Source organism: Babylonia areolata, chromosome 25 (assembly GCF_041734735.1).
Source record: "Babylonia areolata isolate BAREFJ2019XMU chromosome 25, ASM4173473v1, whole genome shotgun sequence".
NCBI lineage: Eukaryota > Metazoa > Mollusca > Gastropoda > Neogastropoda > Buccinidae > Babylonia > Babylonia areolata.
Window position 1 is genome coordinate 4957501 of NC_134900.1, and position 20000 is coordinate 4977500.

Consider the following 20000-nt stretch of genomic DNA (forward strand, 5'->3'; position numbering starts at 1 on the left):
TCATTTTGAAGTGCATGCTATAACATGCTACATCTTATGTTATTGGGTTTTTTTTTGTTTTTTGTTTTTTTCATATAATAATTCAGAGGATGTTCCTTAAAATCTGAAGTGACCTGTAGTTTGTAAAATATGGTATGTATAAACTGTATTGGAAAATAGATTTCTGGAAATACTTCGTGAACAGGCTACTGACATCACATTTATCTTGTTGGCAAGAGGTGTCATCTATCTGAATGCATTTTCAAAGCCAAAAATGCATGGAGTGACTAATTTAAAAAATTTTTTTATTTTTTATAAAACTGAAATGTTTGCAACTGGGGTCCAGAATCCACTTCACCAAAGTGTATGCCTTAACACCAAAACAAAGTAAAATAAATAAATAAATAAACACTAAAGGTCAAAATACCAATATGAAAATGTATAATATGGATATACTCCCAGCCATCACACACACACACATGTGCACACAGAGAGAGATTCCAGATTCCAGATGATTTAATGTTCATGTCATCAGACTCCTAACACTGTCAACAATAACAGAGAGAGACAGACTGTGGAAGAGAGAGAGAGAGAGAGGAGGGAGAAAGTGAGATAAAGACAGAAATGGAGGAAGAAAGTCCATGCCATAAACAAAGCCATCTCACCGTGGAAATGATGATCGCCTGTCTCTCCTGGCCTTGAAACTCTTCCACGGAGCCGACCTTCACCTTGGGAATTCCCAGTCGTTCCATCATCATCCGAATCTTCTCCACCTTCATGAGCAGGAAAAAAAGTATAAAAAATAAAATAAAATAAAATAAAATAAAACAACACAAAGACAACAACAACACACACACACATTTTGTTCTTCATTCCATATTTTTTTGGTAAATGTTCAAACTACCAAGACTAAGACAGGAAATGGGGTAAAACGGTCTCTTTATCAATTTGGTTTTTTCTTTTGTCTCTTGATTTTATCTCCTGTCTGCCTGTCTGTCTGTATATTATTTACCTTCTTTCATTCCAAAATGCTGCTGGTATTCATGTAAATGTATCACTGACACAGAACGGTAATTATTACTTTTTGGTGTATTTAACGTTATTATATGATGCTCTTGGTACAAGAATAGATATTATACATTAAAAACATATGTCTGTAAAAAAAAAAAAAAAATGTTAAAGAGAGACTGAGACTGAGATGGTTTATTCATACATGTCACTGCCCCTTAGAAAGGGGGATATGTAGTAAATCATATATTCAGGAGTCTTCATTCTCTCTCTCTAACTTTGACGATCACCAAAGTTCGAGAGAGAGAGACGCTTTGACATTTTTATTGTCATTACCTGTAAGGGTCTATTGACAAGGGGGTGACAGGGATTAATTCTTAAATCCCCTTAAGTGCAAAGCAACATTCTGCTTAACAGTGTTTCATCAACAAACAAACAAACAAAAATCTCTAAATATCACTCTCTCACGATACATTAAACAAGCAGAACACACACACACACACACACACAGAGAGAGAGAGAGAGAGAGAGAGAGAGAGAGAGAGAGAGAGAGAAGAAAATCCTTGTAGAAAAACCTGACCCGTTTTCTGTTCAGTTGTGATGCTACCACTGTCATGCAGGGTGACAGTTTCCCGTCCCATACACGGACCATGGATTTCTTCTCCCTGCTCCACTGCGCCATGAGTGGTGGTCTGGGTGCTAGTCCTTGAGATATGATGATAATAAACTAAGTCCCGTGTGCAGCATGCACTTAGCACATGTATGTATAAGAATCCAAGGCAACACAAGGGCTTTTCCTGGCAAACTTCCACAGCAAAATGTGTATCAAACACATTAACAGACAGCAAAAAATTTTTAAAAAAATTTAAATAAAATAAAATAAAAAATAAAAGGGCGGAGCTGCACTGTAGCGACATGCACTCCCCAAGGGAGAGCAGCCTGAGTTTCACACAGTAAAAAAAAAAAAATCTGTTTTGACAAAGAAATATAATACAAGGAAATGACAAAAAAAGAAAGAAAAGCCCCTCCCCCAAACCCCCCCAAAAAAAAGAAAAAGAAAAGAAAAAAAGCCTGACCTGTTATCTGTAAGGCAAGATAATGCCAAAGTCATGTGTGGCCAACCGAATAAAAAAAGAAAGAAGAAAAGGAGAAAAAGAAAAGACACACCCCCTTCCCCCTCTCAAAGAGTAGGGGGGGGGGCTTAGTAGGTGGTGTCCTAAGTAAGTTAAATCAGAACAGGCACCACTGAACACCACTGAAGTGACTCAGCAGCAGCAGTGCAGGGTCTCCTCTGGTGTGTGGCCTCCTGGCGACCTAACATCAATGGTTCCCTGTGGACTGCCGACGCTGGAACTGCGATGGATGAACCCTGGTGTGGCCGTGTATGGGTGACTCGGAGTGAGCGGCGTGGGAGTAATGCCGCTGAAACGGGGCAGTCAAAAAAACAGACAAAAAACCACACCAAAAACAACAACAAAACCCCAAAAACCTGACCTGTTTCCTGTACGGCGTGATGACGCCGATGTCGCTGGGGGACACAGGAGGACTGTTGCTCAGCAGACCCTGGAGGTAGCGTACCACCTCCACCGTCTCCCCAGGGTTGAACCATGAGGGACTGTCGCCTTCCCTCACGTCTTCACTCTGTGTGTGTGTGTGTGTGTGACAGACACATTGTCAGGTGTTCGTGCTCACGTCAAAAGGTGCACATTTAGCAAGCTAAACATGTATCCAGTACACAGAATGCGCACGCACACACAGATGTGGTAAAAGAGCACAAAGAAAGACTATGTGTGTATACATATGTATGTGTACATAACTACATGCATGTATATGAATGTGTATTGTGCGTGCGTGTGTTTATGTAAGTTTGTGCCTGCCTATGTGTGCGTATGCTGTTAGATACACATGTATGTTAAAATGTATGTATGTATGCTCTGTGTGTGTGTGTGTATGTGTGTGTATCTGTCTGTCTGTCTGTCTGTGTGTGTCTGTGTGTGTCTGTGTGTGTGTCTGTGTGTGTGTGTCTGTGTCTGTGTGTCTGTGTGTGTAGTCACATTTTGGTGTGTGTATGTAACATAGATATAATGTTTTATGTTAACAAAAGCGTTTTTGTAAAGCACCTAGAGCAGATTTCTGGATAGTGTGCTATACAAGTATCCATTATTATTATTATTATTAAATAAAGACGCAGATACCTCCCACCCTGAAAATGGAGTACGACTGCTTGAATGGTGGGCGTAAAAATGGTCATACATGTAAAAAAGCTCACTCATGTATATAAGTGAATGTGGGACTTGCAGCCCATGAAGAAAGAAGAATAAAATAAAAGGAAAGAAAAAATGGAAGAAAAAAAAATGGAAGAAGACGTAGATACGCGGGAAATAATCACACTACACACACACACATAAATGTACACCCACCCTCCAATATCCCTCCCACCACTGCATGCATACCACACACACACACACACACTCTCAAGTTTTAGTTGATTTGTATCCGGGTTTATTGATTTGCACCCTGTCAAACAGTGAAATTTCTGTACCTGTGTTTTTTTTACATATTGAAATCAGTCTTGAGTCTTAAGGAGTCCACCCACCCCCACCCACAAAAACTCACACCTCTTCCTCCGTTCCCACCCACACACAAACTCACATCCCACCATTCTTCCACCCCCCCACCCTCCTCCCCTACAAAACATCCCTCCCCCCCCACCATCCTCACACAAACCCACATTTCATGAAAGATGATGGGCAGTACACCAACCCCCTACCCTTCCACCTGCATACCCTGATTCCACGGACAATAACAGGCAGTAATTCCATCCATCCCTATCCATATACCCACATACGATCCTACGATTGGCTTCGGATCCACTCTGTTAATGCATACCCAGATTCAAAAACTCGACTGTTGGCCACTGTTCTTTCTCTGCCTCTGAACCTTGCGATTGAAATGAACTTCCTCTTTCGCTTCGTCAAGTCTCCGCACTCAGCTCTTTCAAGTCTGGCCTTAAAACCCACCTCTTCCCAAAATAGCCTCCCTTCCCTGCCTCTTCCTTGTCTTCAGTTTCTCCAGTTTTAGAGTTATGCATGTGTGTGAATGACTGGTGCGAAAGCGCTTTGATTTGTCTCTGCACAAGATTCAGCGCTATATAAATACCATTATTATTATTACCGGACTGCATGGGAGATGATCAGCAGTCCACCCACATCATACCCCCACGCCCACCCCCACACACACCCTGATTCCATGGAAGATGATCGAAGGGCAGTCCACCCACACCCCACCCCCACCCACCCACCCACATACCCTGATTCCATGGAAGGCAATCGGCAGTACACCCCCACCCTACCCCCCACCCACATACCCTGATTCCATGGACAAAGACAGTAACCCCCTCCCCTACACCCATACCCTGAATCCATGGACAGTACACACCCCACCCTACAAAACACTGATTCCATAGAAGAAGATAGGCAGTATACCCATCCCTCATCCACACCCAAATACCCTGATTCCATGAAAGACAACAGGCAGTGCACCCACTACCCCTACCCCCACCCACCCACATACCCTGATTCCATGAAAGACAACAGGCAGTACACCCACTACCCCTACCCCCACCAACCCACATACCCTGATTCCATGAAAGACAACAGGCACTACACCCACTACCCCTACCCCCACCCACCCACATACCCTGATTCCATGAAAGACAACAGGCAGTACACCCACTACCCCTACCCCCACCCACCCACATACCCTGATTCCATGAAAGACAACAGGCAGTACACCCACTACCCCTACCCCCACCCACCCACATACGCTGATTCCATGGAAGACGATGGACAGTACACCCACTACCCCTAACCCCCACCCACCCACATACCCTGATTCTATGAAAGACAACAGGCAGTACACCCACTACCCCTACCCCCACCCACCCACATACCCTGATTCCATGAAAGACAACAGGCAGTACACCCACTACCCCTAACCCCCACCCACCCACATACCCTGATTCTATGAAAGACAACAGGCAGTACACCCACTACCCCTAACCCCCACCCACCCACATACCCTGATTCCATGAAAGACAACAGGCAGTACACCCACTACCCCTACCCCCCACCCACCCACATACCCTGATTCCATGAAAGACAACAGACAGTACACCCACTACCCCTACCCCCACCCACCCACATACCCTGATTCCATGAAAGACAACAGGCAGTACACCCACTGCCCCTAACCCCCACCCACCTACATACCCTGATTCCATGAAAGACAACAGGCAGTACACCCACTACCCCTACCCCCACCCACCCACATACCCTGATTCCGTGGAAGACAATGGACAGTACACCCACTACCCCTAACCCCCACCCACCCACATACCCTGATTCCATGAAAGACAACAGGCAGTACACCCACTGCCCCTAACCCCCGCCCACCCACATACCCTGATACCATGAAAGACAACAGGCAGTACACCCACTACCCCGAACCCCCACCCACCCACCCACATACCCTGATTACATGAAAGACAACAGGCAGTACACCCACTACCCCTACCCCCCACCCACCCACATACCCTGATTCCATGAAAGACAACAGGCAGTACACCCACTACCCCTACCCCCCACCCACCCACATACCCTGATTCCGTGGAAGACGACGGGCAGTACACCCACTACCCCTACCCCCCACCAACCACATACCCTGATTCCGTGGAAGACGACGGGCAGTACACCCACTACCCCTACCCCCCACCCACCCACATACCCTGATTCCGTGGAAGACGACGGGCAGTACACCTACTACCCCTAACCCCCACATACCCTGATTCCATGAAAGACAACAGGCAGTACACCCACTACCCCTACCCCCCACCCACCCACATACCCTGATTCCATGAAAGACAACAGGCAGTACACCCACTACCCCTACCCCCCGCCCACCCACCCACATACCCTGATTCCGTGGAAGACAACGGGCAGTACACCCACTATCCCTACCCCCCACCCACCCACCCACATACCCTGATTCCATGGAAGACAACAGGCAGTACACCCACTACCCCTACCCCCACCCACCCACATACCCTGATTCCGTGGAAGACAATGGACAGTACACCCACTACCCCTAACCCCCACCCACCCACATACCCTGATTCCATGAAAGACAACAGGCAGTACACCTACTACCCCTAACCCCCACCCACCCACATACCCTGATTCCATGAAAGACAACAGGCAGTACACCCACTACCCCTAACCCCCACCCACCCACATACCCTGATTCCATGGAAGACGACAGGCAGTGCACCAACTACCCCTAACCCCCACCCACCCACATACCCTGATTCCGTGGAAGACGACAGGCAGTCCACCCACTACCCCTACCCCCCACCCACCCACATACCCTGATTCCATGAAAGACAACAGGCAGTACACCCACTACCCCTAACCCCCACCCACCCACATACCCTGATTCCATGGAAGACGACAGGCAGTGCACCCACTACCCCTAACCCCCACCCACCCACATACCCTGATTCCATGAAAGACAACAGGCACTACACCCACTACCCCTACCCCCACCCACCCACATACCCTGATTCCATGAAAGACAACAGGCAGTACACCCACTACCCCTACCCCCACCCACCCACATACCCTGATTCCATGAAAGACAACAGGCAGTACACCCACTACCCCTACCCCCACCCACCCACATACCCTGATTCCATGGAAGACAATGGACAGTACACCCACTACCCCTAACCCCCACCCACCCACATACCCTGATTCTATGAAAGACAACAGGCAGTACACTCACTACCCCTACCCCCACCCACCCACATACCCTGATTCCGTGGAAGACGACAGGCAGTACACCCACTACCCCTACCCCCCACCCACCCACATACCCTGATTCCGTGGAAGACAACAGGCAGTACACCCATCATCACCCCTAACCCCCACCCACCCACACACCCTGATTCCGTGGAAGACGATGGACAGTACACCCACTACCCCTACCCCCACCCACCCACATACGCTGATTCCATGGAAGACGATGGACAGTACACCACTACCCCTAACCCCCACCCACCCACATACCCTGATTCCGTGGAAGACGACGGGTAGCCCTGCGGTGGGCAGCAAGTCCCAGCGCAGCAGTGTGTGGGTGAGGGAGGGGGCAGCACACTCCTGCAGCTGACCAAAGTAGAACAGGTGAGAGGGCAGCTCCAGGATGGCGCCGTGGCAACGGTAGTTGTTCACCAGCATCGTCACCTGCGCGACAGAAAAACGTACTCTGTTATACCACACCTACAACACATTGCACACTGTTATACCACACCTACAAAACAATGCACACTGTTATACCACACCTACAAAACAATGCACACTGTTATACCGCACCCACAAAACAATGCACACTGTTATACCACAACATGCCGACGCAGAAATGGTAGAATAATGAAGATATACACCCACCTGTGTGACAACGTGAACACTTTCATCGAACAAGATACATCTTATCTTCTGTCCTTTACGTGTATATCCCTTCATGTTCTCTCCGGTCTTCTAGAGAAAAGCTTGACCCCCCCCAACCACCCCCCCCACACACACACACACCTCTCCCCCCAAATCTCTTCAAAGACATTGGGTCAAAGGGATTCTGGGTATCAAGCACCTCAGGATCTCCATCACCACCAACTCTGCCCTCTCTAAAAACAAATTTCAGAACCTGTCTGTTCAACATGGCCTATGGGTGTGATGAAACATAGTCATCTGTGTGTCTCCTCTTCCCCATACACATCGACCCTCCCCTCCACTGAAGTCACCATGTATTGCGTGCATGCATGCGCGTGCGCGCGTGTGCGCATGTGTGTGTGTGTGTGTTTTTACTCTGTGTGTGTGTGTGTGTGTGTGTGTGTGTGTGCATTTACTCTGTGTGTGTGTGTATGTGTTTTTGAGTGTGTGTGTGTGTGTGTGTGTGTGTGCATGTGCACATATGTGTTCCATGTATGTGTGTGCTCGTGTGCTTGCATGTGTGTGTGTGTACAACATATTTGTGATTTTTTTTGGTGTGCTGGTTCATATCTGCTATTGTGCTGTTGTACGCCATTACTGCATCATCGTTATTCTATCTTTATCATTATTCTATCTTTATCGTTATCAATGATCATCATTATTCTATCTTTATCATCATTATTCTATCTTTATCGTTATCAATGATCATCATTATTCTATCTTTATCGTTATCAATGATCATCGTTATTCTATCTTTATCATTATTCTATCTTTATCGTTATCAATGATCATCGGTATTCTATCTTTATCATTATCAATGATCATCATTATTCTATCTTTAGCATTATCAATGATCATCGTTATGCTATCATTATCATCATTATTCTATCTTTATCATGATCAATGATCATTGTTATTCTATCATATTCATCGTTATTCTATCTTTATTATTATCAATGATCATCGTTATTCTATATTTATCATGATCATCATTATTCTATCTTTATCATTATTCTATCTTTATCGTTATCAATGATCATCGTTATTCTATCTTTATCACTATCAATGATCATCGTTATTCTATCTTTATCACTATCAATGATCATGGTTATTCTACAAGCACAAGCACGAACCAGTGTGGACTGGAATCCCCCATGCCCCTCCCCATGCAGCTGACTGTTGCGCTGGTAGGGGCGGCGATCCATCAGGCGCTCAAGGAAGGACAACTCCAGCCCGTACATCTTGGCGAAGGGGGACATCAGCACTGGGCCCAGCTGTTTGGGATCCCCCGCCAACACAATCTGAAAACGATGACGACAAAAACCCATCTGTCATCTTATAACATACCTTGTTCTGCCTTCACAGCTGTATGCCTGCTACAACTTCCCCAAACCAGCATTACATGCCACCACTTCAGTAAAAAAAAAAAGATAAAAAAAAAAGATGTCGGTGGTTCACTAAAATGGTGAAAATCACCAGAGAATTGTTGATTAAATCCATTGAACAAAGCATCGTTTTTATACTTCTGGAATCCGTAAATGGTTCAGTTTAGAATACCAAGTGTACCAAGCGAGAATAAACAAAATCGGAATCGTGTGTTGGTACGAGATTACTCATATCTGGTCCACAGGGGAAGAAATCATGGTATGAATACCTGGAGTAGAATAAGTTAATGCTATCCAGATGTGGGCAATGCCTGGGTGCCCATTCCCATTTTGCACAAGCTTGCACAAGGCGAACAGTCACTGCCAACGCATATGTTCTGCCATTTTAGCAAAAAATCATTTTTAGGTACCAAAAGGAGGAGTTTGTATTATACTCCATGTTTGGTGTTACATATACTTACCATGTCAAACTGATGCAAACTAGGCCTATGGTTTGCTCTGTTTGGCCAAATTTCGCGTGGCTAACAGTGAAAAGACGCCCCTCTTAGTCTGGCCCGCTCTTAGCCAATCAAATGCCTCTAACAGCTATAAGCGCTGAATCATTCCTTTGGCCAAGGCTCTCCACGCCATCTTGTCAGGTTTTCGCTCTGTCTCGTCTAACGCTTTTTTTGGCTATTAAGCGTGTTCATTTGGCCTTATTTTGTTGTATGCGGCTTGCATGTACATTGTTCTTACATTCTGTGTACTCGTTTCGACTCTTTTTCGTATCAGTGGAAAGAGCAAACCTTTCATTGTTCATTATAAGACTGAATTATCGCTTGAGAAGGAAAACAGTACCACCCCTTCTCCTCACCAAAATTTTCTGGCACAGGAAATACCAGCGTGTGCACAGCTGGAAAAACCCACTGTCTTTGTTCCAAGGCTGCAGGGGTAAAAAGATATGTGCAAAGTCATCCAAAAAGCTACCGTAAAGTTCGGTCTATTGAGCGCACTGGTATATAAGCCGCACCCACTAAATTTTGGAAAAAATTGAACTTTATACATACATAAGCCGCACTGGTTTATAAGCTGCACTTACTTCCGGTACCGGAATGCATACTGATACTAAGAAAAGCTGTCGATACTGTAGGTTATGAAATAAACACAAGCATGAACAACACAAAGAAAAGCAAGCGAAAATACTGCTAGTGCCACAAAAAAAAAGAAGAAATAAACACAACGAAAATAAGATCCATAATTTAGGGATAGTCACATTTATTCAACATCATCCTGCTCACTGAATCCACTGAAATCTTCATCTTCAGTGTCCGAGTTGAAGAGAACCAGCACAACTTCCTCCGCCATCTTGTCACTGACTTAGCCTCGCTTTCACTTCATGAAGGTGGAGGTCGCTGCTGGTTCGTCGGTTGCACTGTCATCTGCTAGGTCGATCGCCTTCAATTTGAAGGCTGCATCATAGGCATAACGTCGCGTTTTCGGCATGATGAGGGTGTACGCTTGAGCAGAGTAGAAATGAATGCTGATCTGAAGGCTTTAATATGTGCGGATTTGATTTATAAAACGTGAACAGTTAGCACACGATCCTGAAGCTCATCCAAAAATTCATGGACAGAAATCATGATTTTGGTGAGTTGAAGGGCAGCTAAGAATAGATGAGAACGTTACACTCCCGGGATCGTTAAAATCCGCAAATAAGCCGCATTACTGTATAAGCCGCAGAGGTTGAAGCTGGGGTAAAAAGTCGAGGCTTATAGACCGAACTTTACGGTAATCATAGCTCTTAGCTCCTCCAGCCCATACACTGAGAAGTGTAGGAAGTTTTTTGTTTCTGTGCTTGCCCAGACCGGCAGGCATGGCAGCAAGAAAGTTTCTGCCTGCATGACAAAGACTGCAGGGAGGTCTGCTGGGAAGCTAAGGCAGCTAAAGGTTAACTCTCTCCATACAAACGGCGAAAGAGACGACGTTAACAGCGTTTCACCCCAATTACCATCATCAAAATATTGCAAGCGGAAGGCTCTTATACTGAAGAGGTGAATGTTGACAAAGAATACCACAATTCTGACGACGGAAGCTAAAGGTTGGGTCATTCAGACACCCACTGGACATCCGAGGGGTCTGTGTAGAGGAGAAGAGAGGACTGGCCGTACTGAGTGAGTTAACCCATTCAGAACATTGCTACAGCACGTCAGCAGCGCCCCTGGCCTGAGGCGGACAAGAAAAAAATTGCTAGGAAAACAAGTAGTGGTGCGTGCAAAAAGAGCCACAGTTACTATTTGTAGACAAGACTGGCCAAATAACACTTGGCAAGATGGTAGGAGATAGATGAAGCTTTGGTTTAATGGACTGGCCTGAAACTTGGTGTAATGATAGGGAGACAGATTAAACTTTAGAGTAGCAGACTGGCCTAAAATTTGGCATGACGATAGACAGAATAAGTTTTAGTTTTCATAGTCACTTTCTGCATCAAAATCGTTATTAACTGGGCTAAAATCTGAAACAAGTAGCCCCTCGTTACTGTCGGTGTCAGTGAAAACGTCCTCCACCATGTATACCTCTGATTTTTTGACAGTTTCACCGTTACGCTACTACAGATAAATATGTACATTAAAAGAGGAGGTAGGAAAGCAAATGAAAAGCCCACCTGTCCATCGGCACCTGCCACCAGCCCTGCAGGTATCAGACACTCTGGCTCTGTGGCCTGGCCGGCCTGTCAACATCACACACACCACACACGCTTCTCAGCATCAACATTCAAAGATAACTCATTCATTTACCCCCTATTAGAGTGTGGATGATACAACAGCAATACACAAAAACTGAATCACAAGTTTACTCCAACAACTGTCACATGAAACAAGCATAAGAAGACACTAAAAATAATTTTTAACAAAAATTTACAAACAAATAAATCTTCATACATTGACATATATGTTCCAGATGTAAGGACAAGTTACACAGCTGTCAAAAGTTTTATGAAATTATTTGAAATTTGAGTTTTCCTCCTGGAACGAAATAAACTGCATAAACTGAACACTGAGGAATGTGCCTGATGTTTATTTGGTAGCAGTCCATTTCAAATTACATTATTTTTCAGACATTCAGTGTTCCATGCCAGACATGAGCAGATGATTCTTTCATGTACTCTTTGTGTGTAATGTTATATCCATTGTATACTGTTTTTTTCTTTGTAAAGGGCCTAGAGCCATAGGTTTAGTTACTTTAAAATGTTCTGTTATTACCAATGTAATGTTATTACCAATGCCCTGTTATCACCAATGCTGTTATCACCAATGCCCTGTTATCACCAATGCCCTGTTATCACCAATGCTGTTATCACCAATGCCCTGTTATCACCAATGTCCTGTTATCACCAATGTGCTGTCATTATCAATGCCCTGTTATCACCAATGCCCTGTTATCACCAATGTCCTGTTATTACCAATGCTCTGTTATTACCAATGTCCTGTTATCACCAATGTCCTGTTATCACCAATACCAATGCCCTGTTATTACCAATGTCCTGTTATCACCAATGCCCTGTTATTACCAATGCCCTGTTATCACCAATGTCCTGTTATCACCAATACCAATGCTCTGTTATTACCAATGTCCTGTTATTACAAATGTCCTGTTATCACCAATACCAATGCCCTGTTATCACCAATGCTCTGTTATTACCAATACCAATGCCCTGTTATTACCAATGCTCTGTTATCACCAATGCTCTGTTATTACCAATACCAATGCCCTGTTATTACCAATACCAATGCCCTGTTATCACCAATGTCCTGTTATCACCAATGTCCTGTTATTACAAATGTCCTGTTATCACCAATACCAATGCTCTGTTATCACCAATGCTCTGTTATCACCAATGCTCTGTTATCACCAATGCTCTGTTATCACCAATGCTCTGTTATCACCAATACCAATGCTCTGTTATCACCAATGCCCTGTTATCACCAATGTCCTGTTATTACCAATGCTCTGTTATCACCAATGCTCTGTTATCACCAATGTCCTGTTATTACCAATGCTCTGTTATCACCAATGTCCTGTACTGTTATTACCAATGTCCTGTTATTACCAATGTCCTGTTATCACCAATGCCCTGTTATCACCAATGCCCTGTTATTACCAATGTCCTGTTATTACCAATGTCCTGTTATTACCAATGTCCTGTACTGTTATTACCAATGTCCTGTTATTACCAATGTCCTGTTATCACCAATGTCCTGTTATTACCAATGTCCTGTTATTACCAATGTCCTGTTATTACCAATGTCCTGTTATCACCAATGTCCTGTTATTACCAATGTCCTGTTATTACCAATAAAAAAAATACTGCAATGCATAAACATCAACGACAAACAAATAAGACTGAACATCCTACAGCCTTTTACAGCTATAGGGGGCAGTGAATTAGTAACCACTGGGTTGAGGGCTAGGCACAGGAAGGTGGGGCCCAAACCTCTCCTTTCACCAGTTTTAAAACTCCACGACTGAACTCAGGTACCAATTCCCACCTGGGCAGAAGGAGGGAAAGAAAAGAGTGATGAGCGTTCCCCAAGGGACACAACACCATGCCAAAAACAGGACCTTCGTCTCTGATCTCTGCTGAAAACTGGATCACAAGTCTGTCGCCTGACCGGTTCTTCGACAGCGTTCCCGAAAGAGCCAGATGTAAATGAAAGTGCACTGACCTCATCAATGAAGGCGTGGGTGAAGTGTCCTGCCTTCAGGTCAGCCGTGTACAGGAGGCCAGCCGTGTTGCACGTGGCGATGATGACACGGAAGTGACTCAGCACCCCCAGTCTTTCCCCTGTGGAGCAGTAGCCCAAGATGCTGGCCGGAATACTCTGCAACAACAAACTGATTCCTGTTTGAACAAACAAAGCCGCCACAAGTTCAAGGGTAGTACGTAGCGTAATGTGCTTGCTCGAGTCAAACGACAGACAGGACACACACACACACACACAGATTCATACACACACAGATACACACACACACACACACACACACCTTCCTTCCAATACTGTATATATACATATACAATGGCAGACTATGTGCCGCAATAAACTCTGGAATTTTTAACAGGCAGAAACAAAAATAAAACAGTCAGCTACACTACCATTACATAACAAGTAATCTGTACAGCGTAAAATATTTAAATATTAAATAATGAACGCATCATATTTGCACACACATGAACACACGCACAGAAGGGATACAAAATTTGAGAGATGAAATTCAGACTTTTTTCTTCATTTAAATAGACATGGTGAAGCATATATGGTATCAGTCTGCACACTTCAGTTTAAACAGTACTTTCACCTGGAACATGTCACAATACAACAGCTGTTACAGATGAACAAGAAAACAACAAGAAAATTCTATACCAAGTGCACACTTTGATGCCACCTTCAAACTTGAAAAAGAAACACAGCGAAACAAACAAACATCCCTTCCGTCAGAGACGCGGCAATGTATGCACAACTCACATCCTGCGACCTGTTGAAAGCATTCAGACGAACCATGTCGCTCATTTTGATCACACCACTTGTGTGGAGTCTCTCCGCCTGAAACAGTGCACAGGTCAGTCATCAAATTCATTCATCGTCATGATGAAACATTGCACAGGTCAGTCATCAATTCATTCATCATCATGATGAAACATTGCACAGGTTAGTCATCAATCTATTCATCGTCATGATGAAACATTGCACAGGTCAGTCATCAAATTCATTCATCGTCATGGTGAAACATTGCACAGGTTAGTCATCAAACTCATTGCACAGGTCAGACATCAAACTCATCCATCGTCATGATGAAACATTGCACAGGTCAGTCATCAAATTCATTCATCGTCATGATGAAACATTGCACAGGTCAGTCATCAAATTCATTCATCGTCATGGTGAAACATTGCACAGGTTAGTCATCAAACTCATTCATCGTCATGATGAAACATTGCACAGGTTAGTCATCAAACTCATTGCACAGGTCAGACATCAAACTCATCCATCGTCATGATGAAACATTGCACAGGTCAGTCATCAAATTCATTCATCGTCATGATGAAACATTGCACAGGTCAGTCATCAAATTCATTCATCGTCATGATGAAACATTGCACAGGTTAGTCATCAAACTCATTCATCGTCATGATGAAACATTGCACAGGTTAGTCATCAAACTCATTGCACAGGTCAGACATCAAACTCATCCATCATCATGATGAAACATTGCACAGGTCAGTCATCAAATTCATTCATCGTCATGATGAAACATTGCACAGGTCAGTCATCAAATTCATTCATCGTCATGATGAAACATTGCACAGGTCAGTCATCAAATTCATTCATCGTCATGATGAAACATTGCACAGGTCAGTCATCAAACTCATTCATCGTCAACATGAAACATTGCACAGGTCAGTCATCAAACGCATTCATCGTCAACATGAAACACTGCACAGGTCAGTCATCAAACGCATTCATCGTCAACATGAAACACTGCACAGGTCAGTCATCAAACGCATTCATCGTCATGATGAAACATTGCACAGGTCAGTCCCTACCATGCAGGCGTCCATGATTGTCTCCACCATATAAACATCAAACCAGTCCACACAATCACTGTGGATAATTCTTCCATCTCTAATCCTGTAATCAGCTTTGTGTCAAAGTCTTAAATGTTGGCTCTGTACTCAACTTTGTGTCAAAGTCTTAAATGTTGGCTCTGTAAATAGCTTTGTGTCAAAGTCTTCAATGTTGGCTCTGTAATTAGCTTTGTGTCAAAGTCTTAAGTGTTGGCTCTGTAATTAGCTTTGTGTCAAAGTCTTCAGTGTTGGCTCTGTAATCAGCTTTGTGTCAAAGTCTTAAGTGTTGGCTCTGTAATTAGCTTTGTGTCAAAGTCTTAAGTGTTGGCTCTGTAATCAGCTTTGTGTCAAAGTCTTAAGTGTTGGCTCTGTAATCAGCTTTGTGTCAAAGTCTTCAATGTTGGCTCTGTAATTAGCTTTGTGTCAAAGTCTTCAATGTTGGCTCTGTAAATAGCTTTGTGTCAAAATCTTAAATGTTGGCTCTGTAAATAGCTTTGTGTCAAAGTCTTCAATGTTGGCTCTGTAAATAGCTTTGTGTCAAAGTCTTCAATGTTGGCTCTGTAATTAGCTTTGTGTCAAAGTCTTCAATGTTGGCTCTGTAAATAGCTTTGTGTCAAAGTCTTCAATGTTGGCTCTGTAATTAGCTTTGTGTCAAAGTCTTCAATGTTGGCTCTGTAATTAGCTTTGTGTCAAAGTCTTAAGTGTTGGCTCTGTAATCAGCTTTGTGTCAAAGTCTTCAATGTTGGCTCTGTAATTAGCTTTGTGTCAAAGTCTTAAGTGTTGGCTCTGTAATCAGCTTTGTGTCAAAGTCTTAAGTGTTGGCTCTGTAATCAGCTTTGTGTCAAAGTCTTCAATGTTGGCTCTGTAATTAGCTTTGTGTCAAAGTCTTCAATGTTGGCTCTGTAAATAGCTTTGTGTCAAAGTCTTAAGTGTTGGCTCTGTAAATAGCTTTGTGTCAAAGTCTTCAATGTTGGCTCTGTAAATAGCTTTGTGTCAAAGTCTTCAATGTTGGCTCTGTAATTAGCTTTGTGTCAAATTCTTCAGTGTTGGCTCTGTACTCAGCTTTGTGTCAAAGTCTTCAGTGTTGGCTCTGTAATCAGCTTTGTGTCAAAGTCTTCAGTGTTGGCTCTGTAATCAGCTTTGTGTCAAAGTCTTCAGTGTTGGCTCTGTAATTAGCTTTGTGTCAAAGTCTTCAGTATTGGCTCTGTAATCAGCTTTGTGTCAAATTCCTCAGTGTTGGCTCTGTAATCAGCTTTGTATGAAAGCCCTCAGTGTTGGCTGGTTTCTTCTAACTCTATACCTGTAAAGAGCTTTGTGTCAAACTCTTTAGTGTTGGTTGATAAGTAAGATAATGTCAACACTATGAGTTAATCGCCTGTATGCTTTGCACTGTACATGAATGCACTAATGCTAACGATACAATACGACACTCAACTACACTGAAACACACCAGGTCAGTGTAAAATCCTGGCATTTGATCGCACACCCCAAACACTAAGACAAGCAAGAATATGTCTATTATTTAGATGCCAGGCGGACGATACATCAATAAAATTGAGTATCATGCTAACTGAATAATTATCTGATATAAACAAAATAAAACAAATAATTGTCTGCATGCTCATACTGACTGAAACACATTACAGAAAAACCCCACAAATGAATGGTCACCAGTAAGTCAGCAGCACTGTTGGACGGAGTGCAAGCGATAACACGACTGCCACCGATACGGGTCAGCACCTGCAGTATGGATTCCACCACCGTGATCGTCTTGCCCGTTCCTGAAACACACATCACACACTGGATCAGTTCTAATAATGATGGCATTCATTTATTCAGACACAACAGCCGAGTGGGTAGAGCGACGGACTTTCAATCTGAGGGTCACGGGTTCAAAATCTCCGTCACAGCGCCTGGTTGGTACAGAGTGGAGGAGTTTGTATTATACTCCATGTTTGGTGTTAAATATACTTACCATGTCAAACTGATGCAAACTAGGCCTATTGGTTTGCTCTGCTTGGCCAAATTTCGCGCGGCTAACAGTGAAAAGACGGGCCCACCGCTCTCAGCCAATCAAACGCCTCTAAAAACTATAAGCGCTTAATCATTCCTTTGGCCAAGGCTCTCCACGCCATCTTGTCAGGTTTACGCTCTGTCTCGTCTTACGCTTTTCTGATCTCCCAGGTCAATATGATGTGCAGACCTGCTAGCAGTTCCTGGACCCCTTCATGTGTATACACATGTGAAGATCTTCATCCTCTTCTTCATCTTAGTTCATGGGCTGCAACTCCCATGTTCACTCGTATTTTAAAGGAGTGGGCTCTTACGTGTATGACCGCCATGCAGGCAGCCATACTTCGTCTTCAGGGGTATGTGAAGATTGAATACGCACATTCAAGATTCATGTAAGTGTTTGGTGGGCTATGGAAACAAGAACATACTCGGCATGCACCCACCCAAAAATGGGAGTATGACTACCTAAACAGCAGGGGCAAAAAACTGTCTTGCACGTAAAAGCCCATGAACGATAAGAAGAAGAAGAAGATATCGCACTGATTTTCATGCAGAGGCAAATCACTTATACGCCAGTCATTCATATGCATGCATAACTCTGATTTAAAGAGAAGAAAGACCAACTTAAAAAAAAAATTTAAAAAAAATCTGATACAGCCATAGCCCAGCCAAATATAAAGGGATACATGTGAACAGAAAGCTAGAGAAACTGTACAACAGGAAGAGGCAGGGGGGCGGGGGGGTGCAGGGTGGGGAGGGGGGTTATTTTGGAAAGAGGACGGTTTAAATTAATGGACAGACTTGAAAGAAATAAGTGCAGAGAACTGATGAAGCAAAAAAACAAAAAAAACAATATAATAAAAAAGGTGGGGGGACGGGGGGTTGGGGGGGGGGGGGGGGGCCTGGGGGGAAGACTGTTGCAAGTGTAAGTCTCCAGAGAAACATGAAAAGTGGTGGCTGTGACGGAGTGTTTGAATCGATGAATGTGGGAAACTTATAATAATAACAACAATAATCATAATAACAATGATTTATGAACACTGTGGAGTATTTGAATCTGTGAGTGTGGACACTAGATGCCTTTGTATAATAACAGTAATCATAACAACAAGAATAATGAACACCTTTTCTCAAACTAAACTCAAAGCACTTTGCATGCGTGAAGGCTCATCAGTAATAAAATGTATCAGTGCCCACTCTCTACAAACAAACGTCACCAATCCAACTCACCTGGATAATCACACATACAGACAAGACAAATGCTCCCACACATTGGGTCGGTCTTAATCCAACTCACTTGATAGTCACACACACATGCAGACAAACACTCCCACACACAGGGTCTCACATACACCATCCAACATTCATAGCATGGATGAAAAGCAGTTTGGCATTGAGGTTGACAGAGATCAGGACTGTTGGAACAGATGTGTCGCAAGTGATGATTTAAAACAGGCTGTGAAAGTGGAGTGTCTAATGTTAAATGGAATGGTACTTGTGTACATACAAGTGAACGTGGGAGCTGCAGCCCGCAGACGACAAAGAAGACGAAGACGAAGAGGAAGAAGAAGAAGATGAAGAAGACAAAGATGAAGAGGAAGAAGAAGAAGACGAAGAAGAAGATGAAGAAGAAGGAGAAGGAGAAGAAGAAGAAGAAGAAGTAGAAGAAGAAGAAGAAGAAGTAGAAGAAGAAGAAGAAGATGACAAAGAAAAAGAAGAAGAAGATGAAGAAGAAGAACTCACCAGGAGGACCGAAGATGACGTAGGGCAGAGGCCGAGCCTGACCCAACAGGATGTGAATGACGGCTGCCTTCTGGCAGTCGTTGAGGCGGGGATTGTAGAAGGTCACGGCGTCCTGAAGGGCGTGATTGATGCCAGGCACGTACTGACGGTCGCCGGGGGAGGGGTCGGCGGCCGCCGGCGTTCTGCGGGGGACGCCTCTGCCGGTCTTCCCCTGCAGCTGTTGGGTGATCAGGTCCACCTGGGGCGGCTTCAGTCTCGCCTCCTTGGGAAACAGCACTGGACACAGGCACACACACACACACAGAGAAACACACGTCACTTCATACAATACATACAATAATTCAATAAGATTAAGGCAGATCCATACATTATCAAACAGGATAAAACTGAACACTGTCAGAATCTAAAATGTTTTTTACCAAACTTCACCAAAAGTTCTTTTGAATGTGTTATTAACAATTCCAATATGTTATTTGCTGTTGCAGAAGGTTTGCTGCATAGTCCAATAGGACATTTGTTATAGTTGTTTGATGTTGGCGTTAACGTTTCCATTTTCCCTGGCGATGTTTCTCCCTATTCACCCTCCACACATACACACACTTTTACCCCCACCCCCCTCCCACAGCCCCTACCCCCACGGTTTTTTTTGTTTTTTTTTTTCCATCAAATATCACTTCAAGTGGAAAGACGTTAAACTGAAGACGAACGAACACGTCACTTCATCACGGC

General features: G+C 43.9%; 1 protein-coding gene across 1 annotated transcript in view; it reads right to left on the minus strand.

Annotated features, from left to right (window-relative positions):
* Positions 1-20000, minus strand: part of LOC143299978 (RNA helicase Mov10l1-like) — a 39689-nt gene that overhangs the window by 4331 nt on the left and 15358 nt on the right. The window contains exons 9-17 of the mRNA XM_076613535.1: positions 19272-19547; positions 17187-17296; positions 14416-14493; positions 13618-13773; positions 11556-11621; positions 8663-8830; positions 7113-7286; positions 2482-2628; positions 645-752 (exon numbers count right to left, since the gene is read on the minus strand). Coding sequence (XP_076469650.1) covers positions 645-752; positions 2482-2628; positions 7113-7286; positions 8663-8830; positions 11556-11621; positions 13618-13773; positions 14416-14493; positions 17187-17296; positions 19272-19547 — 1283 coding nt within the window. The remainder of the gene's footprint in view (positions 1-644; positions 753-2481; positions 2629-7112; positions 7287-8662; positions 8831-11555; positions 11622-13617; positions 13774-14415; positions 14494-17186; positions 17297-19271; positions 19548-20000) is intronic.